At 35.0% G+C, this 10,248-nt stretch overlaps 1 protein-coding gene across 1 annotated transcript; it reads right to left on the bottom strand.

Annotated features, from left to right (window-relative positions):
- Nucleotides 1–393: 393 nt before the first annotated feature.
- Nucleotides 394–8,466, bottom strand: LOC763100 (D-ribitol-5-phosphate cytidylyltransferase). Its single transcript, XM_011675310.2, has 8 exons — nucleotides 8,071–8,466; nucleotides 6,463–6,739; nucleotides 5,827–5,976; nucleotides 5,074–5,178; nucleotides 4,553–4,598; nucleotides 4,103–4,260; nucleotides 3,255–3,473; nucleotides 394–2,776 (listed from the first exon to the last, which is right to left on the bottom strand). Exons 1-8 carry the CDS (start codon nucleotides 8,226–8,228, stop codon nucleotides 2,672–2,674), a joined length of 1,218 nt encoding a protein of 405 aa, XP_011673612.2. The 5' UTR covers nucleotides 8,229–8,466; the 3' UTR covers nucleotides 394–2,671.
- Nucleotides 8,467–10,248: the final 1,782 nt, after the last annotated feature.

Consider the following 10,248-nt stretch of genomic DNA (forward strand, 5'->3'; position numbering starts at 1 on the left):
AAGCATTTTTTTAAACAAACAGAACTCTGTTATTCCTAGCTCATTTTTCCTGATTGAGGTGTCATATGAAAGGGGAGAAATTGAACTTTCTAGAAATGTGATTTTCCCTTTAAAATTCAGATACCGCCCGCCAAATGACTTTTTGCTTTCATCTCTTTAAATTGCTTTTAATCACTCATGCGTGAAATATGCATCACATGAGTTGCATCAAATGAAAGATGAGGATCTAAGCTTTCCAAATATGTGTCATTTATTAATTGTAATTGTGATTAAGTTATGATAAAACATTGATAGTTCTCGGTTTCGTTTTTTCTGGGACGCACTGTATAATAGGACAAGAGGGATGGGATATAGGCTATAACACTTGACTGAATAATTTATGACTTACATGTAATAGTAATTCAATGGTTTTTATTCTACATCAAAATAAATACAAAGTTTATGGTTAAATATAGCAATACAAAACAAATGAGGAATTCATATGAATACAAGTACATGATTTTTTTAAATACATTAGATCACTGAAGCAAGATTGTTGCCATCTTTGTTCAAAAGGTATAAATTAGTACCACAAATGGGAATGCATTTGGATAAAGAAGTACTTCCTCCTGATATATTGCATGCATGGAACCCTAGAAAGTTTTACAATAAAAATTTTTTTTTTTTTAAATCAGACCAAAAGAATTCTTCAAAGCTACGTATCCAAAAGTTAATAGACAAAAGGAAGGGTAAAAATTAAAATTATTCCAAAGATAATTTGGCATATCGAGTCTATTACACATTTTTGTTGTGGGGGGGGGGGTGGCTATAGAGCAACATCTTAAGATGTTACATGTATTACCAAATAACTTAAATGATCCTTCTTTAGCAATCCAACAGTCTTCCCTTATTAACTTTATTTCATGTTATTGTGATCGTTGTTGATATTAACTTGTTAATTAATCCAAACATAACTTGTCAGTAACAAGTAAATGCTGGAACCAATATCAGTAGCTCATTCACCACACAGATGTTTATCAATAACATAAACAAATGTTAAATCCAGTAAAATCATTTTTATAATACTACCCATAGTACTGATCTACAATTCAGATCTTCTGGTGATATACCTCAATGGTAGATTAAACCCTGATTAAACACAGTATTTCCCTGGAACACAACAAGTACTTGCTATACATATAAATACCTGGAATAAAATAGAAGCATACCACAAGAAATATATAATATGAATGCAATATGAATACAAATACAAGCTGGCAACATACAATTAACAACTAAATTATTCAAACCCCTTTTAAATGTGATATTTTTGTGTTTTTCGTTACCAATGAATGAAAGATTGACTGGTTGAATTAGGGCCTTTGTTAAATACTTGTAGATGTAACTTTTAATAGGTCATTCTTAAGAAAAATAAATCGGGACAAATTGGTTTTTCACATACTAAACTATACTTAAATATTACAAAAATTTGGTAAAGGTATGAATAATTCAGTTGTCGACTGTATCAGACTGCAACAAAATGTATATCTCCGCCTATTGATATGCACTGTATGAAAGAAGTTTTGTGCAAATTGCTAGTAATACTATATGTATAATCGTCTGAATGTTAAGAGAATGTAGCATTACCAAGAATAGGGCACTGTGTTGAAAGGGAAACTAATGAAGAGTCTCAATACTATTCTATGGAAATATGAGCTCTTTCAATTTCCATGTGATGCTATCAATAACATCATACATGATTTCCTTTTACAGGAATTATCTAATTTCTCATATTACAAATAATTCTCTACAGCATATCCTCCAAGTTTTGAGCACTACAAAGTCTTTTGTACACTTAATCTCAAACCCTGTATTTGTAGCACATACTATGCAATCAATTTTTGGCAAGATAAAATTAATGAACATTAATCAGTCATGCTGTGTATATACAAGTAGAAAAATAGCACCATGTATGTATTCAGGACTTCAATCATGACAAGTAACTATAAATGTAAGTTTTTACTGCATAAATTCTTAACAGGCATGATAGAGCCAAGAAGAATTCTCTATTACTGTTGTTAAAGCACATTAAATAAAGTCATCCATCTTCAATATCTGCATCACAATACAACATACTGGTATTCAATTTATCATTTCTATTTAAACGAAGAGTGACACAATCTGGGAGCCTACAACGATAATCATTATACTTCAGTCATAATTTGCATGTGAGACTATATCATTCAAGTATAATCCTAATGTCCAAGTCGGAAATGAGGGTGATATGATCACATTAAGGGTAATGTACATTGTAGTCTAATATCATGCTTAAATGAACCATCCTATATAATTTTTGATATTCATTCAAAGTTTCAAGATGCACTTTATCAAAGGCAAAATTTCTGGGATTTGAGAAAGATAATATGCTCTTTTAAAGCCCACTGTTACAGCAAGTGCTTCTTTGTGCAATAGATGCCCAATAATAATGTATGTTGTCATAAAAATAATGCGTTACCAGATGGTTATCTCCAATGAACATTAAAAACGTAATGTTTCAACCAAACGATTGATAGTGCAGATGATACTTGTACCATTGTAGGTGACAGAATATTACATATTAAATCATTTCATATAACAAGAACTACTTGCATCGATGGAAGATTCTGATGGATAGGATATCACTTTAGCAATGTTATACTATGAATGTTTGACCAGACATTAGCTCATCTTGTCTCACTACCAGGTTGGCCGTAAGTTCACAAGCTCTTTCCATCCTCTCTTTCTCAACTGGCGAACTCTGAACATTGGAAGAATAAAAGAGGAACAAAGGATTCCATTACCATTAAAAATGGTTAACAGACCATGAATGAAATGATACAAGCAGACAAAACAAAGAAAAAATAATACTTTCAGAAATTATAAACTATTTAAACTGAGGCACAGTCATTTCTGAAAATGTCAATACTGGCTAAAATGATAACTATTCCTTCTTTGTCTGAGGAAGCAAAATTAATCAGGTAATATTTTACCAATCATATGCTGTCTAATCAATAAAGCACTTGTCTCCCAGTGCTCAACATCCTTAATCTCTCTTCCTTGAAGCAGTAAAGCTCTGGAACAAATCTACCTCAAGTCATTTCATAATTCCTGATTAAGCTACAATTCTACACACCACTCTTATCAAACCCAAAGTTATACTTCCATTTATAGTTCCCAGTGCACCATCCAGAAGTGATAAAGACAAGGTACATAATAACAAACGGAAATATAAGTACCTTTGTTTCTAAGATGACACAGTAGACACAAATATCCCTGCATCTCTGGTCTAATCTAAGCTCTCTGAATCTGGTCATAAGATCATCTCTCACCATCTTCTCTTCTGTTGGCACGGTAACCAGTAGAGTGAGAGAGCCTTTGAGAGGATGTAGTTGTTGTTTTAATCTCTCAAGGACGGTTGCTACATCTAACAAACATTGATCAGTGGTAGGAGCATCCTTTAACAAGAACAACACAAAAATATAATAATATTATACCTTTTTTCATTTTTTTTGTATAGTGCATATCACATTAGGATATAATGTCTCTATGCACTTCCAAGGTATATTGGATATTATCACCCTGGCTTTAGCTCCAGCAACTCTAGCACTCAGTGTATTAAAAACATAAATCCTACCACACTTGGGTCAAGAGTGGTGATTGTAGGTTAATGTCTTGCAAATGGACATTAGTGCTGCAGCAGGGATTCAAATTCTTTACTTTGTGGTTCACAGTCCGGAGTCTTATCCACTAGACCAAAACACCTCTACTATTTTCCCTTAAGAATTTTTGTGTGCTATCAACTACATTAAATTTTTTGGTTCATTGTAAAGGAAATGATATTATCATTATTATGTACTTCTTTTTATTACTATATCACACAGTTCAGCATATTTAATAATACCTATTGAAAATTTGCAATCGTTGAGGTCTCCTTAAATTCTCAAAATAGGCAGAATCTCGTGGAAAAGAACATTTCAAGAGCAAATGTCTTCTCAAGGCATTTCAAAACAAATGCCAGGTAGTAAGATAAAGCAGATATCTAAAGTGAAACAAGCATGGTAATGAAGACTTCAGGGACACTCACCGCAATGACAATGACAGCATTTACACCAGATGGAAGAGTTGTAAGAGATGAGCATTTTGATAAGAGAGTCAATCTCTTTTTCTTTACTTGCTCTTCCAGTACACCAATAACATCATTACCTGTCTGGTCTGAAAGGATTGCCAGCCTTGCAAGTCTCTCTGGAAGAAAATTGTAACAGCAGAATTAATTTATGAAACTAAACATTGGTCAAGTTACAGTTATTTCCAGAAGTAATAGCAATGGGTTCTTCCAATTCACAATGATGAAGAGATCAGCCATATATATTTTTTGAATGGGTGAAAATATATTGAGAGCACAGTCTGAAAAAACATTTGGTTTCTGAACATTCATGATAATTCGCTATGTATGTCAATCAAATGTCATTCTTGTCATTCAAGGAAAATGTAAAAAATATGTATATAAAAAAGGAGCAAAAAAGAACATCCTTACCCCTTGCAAACTGTTCAGCAGCACAGATATCCCTTCTATATGTGACCTTTAAATGGACAAAAAACATTCACACCTAAAATTATTAAAAAATGAAAAACACAGGACAAATTACTTAAAAAGGAAATTAATAGACAAAGCTAGTATGAAGTATGAAGAGTAATTCAACCCAATTCAACCTGTACATATATCAATGTCATAACTGTGTCTTTGATGTTTTGAATAAAATGTTGCCTCACTTCTTTTAATCAAAGTAAGTTCATTAGTTCAGTCAGTTTCAAAAACAATAAAAGTATGAAACTGTAAAAAAATACTACTGAACAGGTAAACAATTACAATCAAAAAATGTTTACCCACAAATCTGCCTAACTTTCTTGGGGCTCAGATTATCTGACTGTTTAGATTTACGGAAGAATCCACCACTGATGCAAAATTCAATTGAATTATATTACTGGAAACTATTAATCACTTGGGTAACTTTCTAAACTCCCCCATCCCCTTCTCTCTTAATTTTTCCTTCTTACCTTCCAAACTTCATCTTTTGTTTCTAAGAGTTTGGCCCTCACACCTGCATATTCCAGCGCTAGATGAAGAACCTCTGTGCCATGATCCAGGTCATGCTTGGAGATCTATCGAGTATGGGTTGATTATATTTCCTCAATATCAAAATGCATATGGTGGCTTCATTTGTTATTCAAACATCATAATTATCCTAAACAAGGATGTATGGTTAACATTTTTCCACCAGACATATATAACTTTCTAGGAATATGTAAAGAAATACATATTCCAAGAACAACAACATTATGATATCCTGTGCAGATTCTTTTAACATAGTGGAATTACTACATGCTAAAGTTAACAGACAATATTTCTCATTCAATTCACAGATATATATATTTGATAAGCACCAAAAAAAAAAATAGTCATAATTTATTTTTTATAATTTTTTTTTTTTAATCGGGAGGATAAGGATGGTGATCGTAAGGTCGGGAGTTGGGGTGAATTATCGGGAGCCTCCCGATGAAATTGGGAGGGTTGGCATCTCTGGACCAATAGTATCTGAAAAATTTAAGGAATAAACTTCAATTTTTAGTATTGTTACATTTTGTTTGATTTGTTGTGGGCATGGGCTTCATTACACAAAACTGACATGCATGATAATTGTAACACATGTACAAATGATTCAATGGGATGTTGGCGAACTTGTCTTTATCAGGGTTTTGTGAAAGAATGCCCTGGTGTCCATCTAGTCGGGGCCACAGTCAAATCTTTACCTTGTCATATGCTGTGACTATAGTTTGATATGAGAAAGCCTGAGGAGTGTGACTGTTGCAATGTTTAGATCGGACCAAGGAATAATCCAGAATGCCATCTTCTTGGGTTGCTAGCGTTGTTGAAACCAAAGGACATACTACCCCTGCAGCCTGAATAAAACAAACAGGAAAGCAAAAGGATGGTCAAGTCATTATTGAGAGTTATAGGCCACCTTGTTTGATATATCAATGGGGAATCAGGATTAAAAGGTAACTTCAAATTTCGTTAAATTGACACCATAGAAATGTGAATACATCAACAGAATTTATATAAAAATCTATAATATCAAATTCCAATTTTACACATTTGATTTTTTGGTGGTAAACCACCCCGAGATGACAATATATTTTGATATTTGTTTAATATTGAAATGTTTCTGCATCAAGTTAAGCTGATTTTCTATCACTTTCACAACTTGAAGGTGAGGAAAGAAGAGTGTATGCATGAGAGAGAGAGAGAGAGAGAGGAAGACAGAGAAAAGAGAGAGGAAGACAGAGAAAAGAGAGAGAAGAAAGAGAGAGAGAGAGAGAGAGAGAGATAAAGAAAGATAATAAGAGAAGGAAAAAAGTGCAATGGGAAATACTAAAATAACAAACCCCTTGTTTGTGAGCAGCCTCAGCAATTCTTTGTAGAGTTTCCTCAGCTACAAACGGTCTTACAGCATCATGGACAATGACAATTACATCACTGGCATTGCATCTTGCATTCTGGACCCTCTCTCGGACATACTGCACACAGATCTTGATAGACTGGTGACGAGTTTGCCCTCCCACAACAAGGTGCACATTTTGTATGCGGTACAACTTAATGAGGTCCTGCAGATATGGTAACCAGTCTTCAGAGACCGCTACCACTGTTTCAGCAATCCATGGCCTAATTGAGGAGAATGGTAAAACCAAATTACCTGTTTTTTAATTTTTTATCATATTGATAAACTCAATACCTATGTATTATTACTTGCTTGTCACAAATTTTAATATTTCTTTTTGAGTTGTAAACATTAGACTAGGATAGACCCTTTCACTAAAGGCATAGTCCATTCCAAAAATAATTTGCTTTTAATAGATGCAGAAAAACAAGAGAAACAGAATCGAACAAAAGTAAAATCAGATAATTGATAAGGAAGTTACAATTGTTTTTTAAAGTATGAAAAACTAAGAATTTAGAAAATCACTACACAAATTGCCAATTTGATTATCAGTTTGTGACATCATTGCTTCACTATTTATCAATTGCTTTGTATATATTCATCCCATTAATTTCCCTTTTTATCCCCCAACCTTTTATGCCCAGGTTTATATGATTTGTATCATATTGCATGCATGACATTTCACAAAATCTTTCATGAACTGTGAAGAATTGATGCTATTTTCTATATCTAGCAGATCTCTATGAATAGTTTATCAAAATTACAATTTTCATTTCATGATTAATTTAACTGAAAAATTACTCTATACTTATAGTGCATCCACACAGAAACATATTACTTGCAATATAACTTGGAAACTGGTGTGAGGAAATAAGATTTTAGGGAGGAAATAAGATTTTCGGGGGGAAATTGGAAATTTAGATTGTCAACTTAAAGAAAACAGTTATTGGATAGTGAGGTAATGACGTCACAGACTCATGAATGAGTTGTCAATTTGTCTTATGATTTTCAAAAATTTCATGTCATTAAAAATTCATAACTTTCTTAAAAACCTATCCAATTTTGCTCAAACTTTTTTGATTGGTTGGTCTGCTTTAATTGAAAGTAAGTAATTTTTTGGAGTGGACTTGCCCTTTACCAAGTTACTGTTTAACTTTGCACAAATGTAGCTAGCTTTTCACAGTTAAATACTGGGCTTGTCCTAATGTTCACTTGGCCCTAGTAATGTTATAACATAACAACTAACATTGTTGCTAACATGGAAAATCAAAACACCAAAGTCTTCGGAATACAATCTCTGATGATGATAAACTTAAAGCTTCAATCTCTGATATCGACTACCTCTTGCTCTACTGACCGCCTCGACTGAGTCTGATATCATACTCCCGTTCGCAGTCTGATTTTAGATTTTAACGACAAGGCCACGCCCGGGTACAAACACCACCGGCCAACGGGGAGCTTCGGGGTAATGACAATGCCTGTAGCCGGTAGCGTTAGAACTTTGATAGCAAACATAAACAATGTTTAAAAGTTAATTAATGAAATGTGACTTTACCTCTGAAAATTCCAGAGACTGTGAAGGATAAGTGGATATCCAGCAATTTCACAAAACTGTTTAGGTGTTTTAAGGCCAGTTCGTTCCCCTGTACCTGCGGCAGGAAGAATAGCAAAGACTTTTTTCTTCTCAGAGATTAGATCTATTGCCTCATTCATAATTGGTGTTTTGCTTCCAGCTAGCGCGCCAGCTAGCTGCTATACTGTGCATGCCTGATCTGACCGACCATCGCTAGCGCTAGCCGACCAGCCAACCAACCGCGCTCCCGATATAGGTGCTGTACAATATCGTACCGTACGATGCTGCCATGCAGATCAAGTAGGGGTAGCGCGCGCTATTAAAGTGCAAGCTAAATCAAGGAGCTTGTTCGACATAATAAGAGAGAACCAGTTGCCAATTTGACAAATAGTCATTCAGCGATGATCAAGTAAAAATCGTGTATTCTTCTTAGCTTGCAGTAATCTTATAAGGGCCTATCATGAAAATAAACTAAAGATTGCAAGCAGCTAATTTTTTTGTTAACAAGAGATTAGCCTGATTGACAAAAAAAATAATAATTATGTGATTTTCCTTCATTCTGACCGTTACTGGCATGAACTTTTATCCTTCCCCTCACTCTGTCATCCCTTTTCCCTATCTAAACTTTATTGCTACTTTCCAAATTTCCTTTTCTTTTCTTCAATTCTGGTCTTTCCTCTCTATTTCTATTTCGTGACTCCCATCCCCTCTCTCTATGCTCTGTGTCTGTCTGTCTGTCTGTCTGTCTCTGCTCTCTCTCTGCCTCTGCCTTTTTCTCTTTCTCCCTAGTTGTCTCTCCTTCCTCTGTTTCTCTCTCCGGCTTTCTGTCTCTCCCTCCTCCTCTCCATCTCTTTCTCTTCTGATGATGTTTTACAGTACAACATTTTTTAATTACTCTGCTATTCTTACTGTGACCAATAATACCGAAGAACTTCTAACTATCTCATGTGCAATCCCGGCCCCCCCACTCCGGGGTCTGAATGACCGCATGCGTGTTACCAAAATGTCCGGTAAAGGGGTACTTTTCGTGCGACAAAGTCTGGCCCGAGAAATGTAAACAAAGGGGTGTATTTGACTTTTCACCCAGAGATTTCTTTATAAAGGGGGTGTTTTTTTTTTCTCTCATCTCTTTGGACTCCTGAGAAATTATTCTGAATTTAGGGGGGTACATTGAGCATTTTTCTGTATTTAGGGTGGTCTCCAAGGCAGGAAAAGCCCCCGAAAAGCCCGCGAAAGGGGGGTTCAGAAATGTTGGCAGTCCTCAGATAGGGGGTGCTTTCAAAAAGAGGGAACAAGCATACGCGTACCCTAAATAAAACTGATTGGGGGGGGCCGGGTGTGCACTATCCTTATACAAGTACTCATGGGATGTCAGGTGCGTACGCAAGGGGGGGGGGGTGGGGGTGGGGGTTGAACCCGGCCCCCTTGAACTTTTTTTATGTGTGTGTTTTGGAGGAAACCCCCCCCCCCCTTTTGTTTTGTTTTATATTTAAAAAAATAATAATTTAAAAAAAAAAAATTGTGGTAATGGATGACCCAAAAAGCTGACCTTCCCCCTCCCAACGAAACAAAATATTGATCGGTCAATTTTTTAGACTAAAAAAATAAATAAAAATATGTCCTCTTAGCCCCGCTTATTCAGCAGCTTGCTGAGGTGTTGCGAAATTTTTGAAACCCCCCCAAAAAATTAAAATGTGCTCTTTTTTTTTTTTTTTTTTTTGGTCTCGAAATTTGAAAATTTGACATTCGGTTCGTTGGGGGGGGGGGGGGGTAAGGTCAGCTTTTTTAGGTCAGCCATGGGAATATTTTTTTTAATTTTTTTTAAAAATAAATTTAAAAAAAAAAAATCCAAAGGGGGGGGGGGTTTTAGGGGGTTATGGGGGGGGGGGTTTACACACAGAAAAATACCAAAAAGGGGGGGGGGGTTAACCCCCCCTTCCCCCCTATGTACGCGCCTGTCTGACATGCTAGCAATATTGATATTTTCTATCTTTTTTGTTTTAGCTTTGATGTCTTGATGTAATCATTTATTTATTTTGATATATTTTTCCCATTTGCTATGTTTTTCTGTATATATTATATAAACATATGTTTTGTAATGCTTTTAAAAAAATATGTTTGTAAGTGTTTGATGTGATCGACTTGCATAATTAGTCTTTG

This window comes from Strongylocentrotus purpuratus, unplaced genomic scaffold, assembly GCF_000002235.5.
Source record: "Strongylocentrotus purpuratus isolate Spur 01 unplaced genomic scaffold, Spur_5.0 spur5_scaffold_6, whole genome shotgun sequence".
Taxonomy (NCBI): Eukaryota; Metazoa; Echinodermata; class Echinoidea; order Camarodonta; family Strongylocentrotidae; genus Strongylocentrotus; species Strongylocentrotus purpuratus.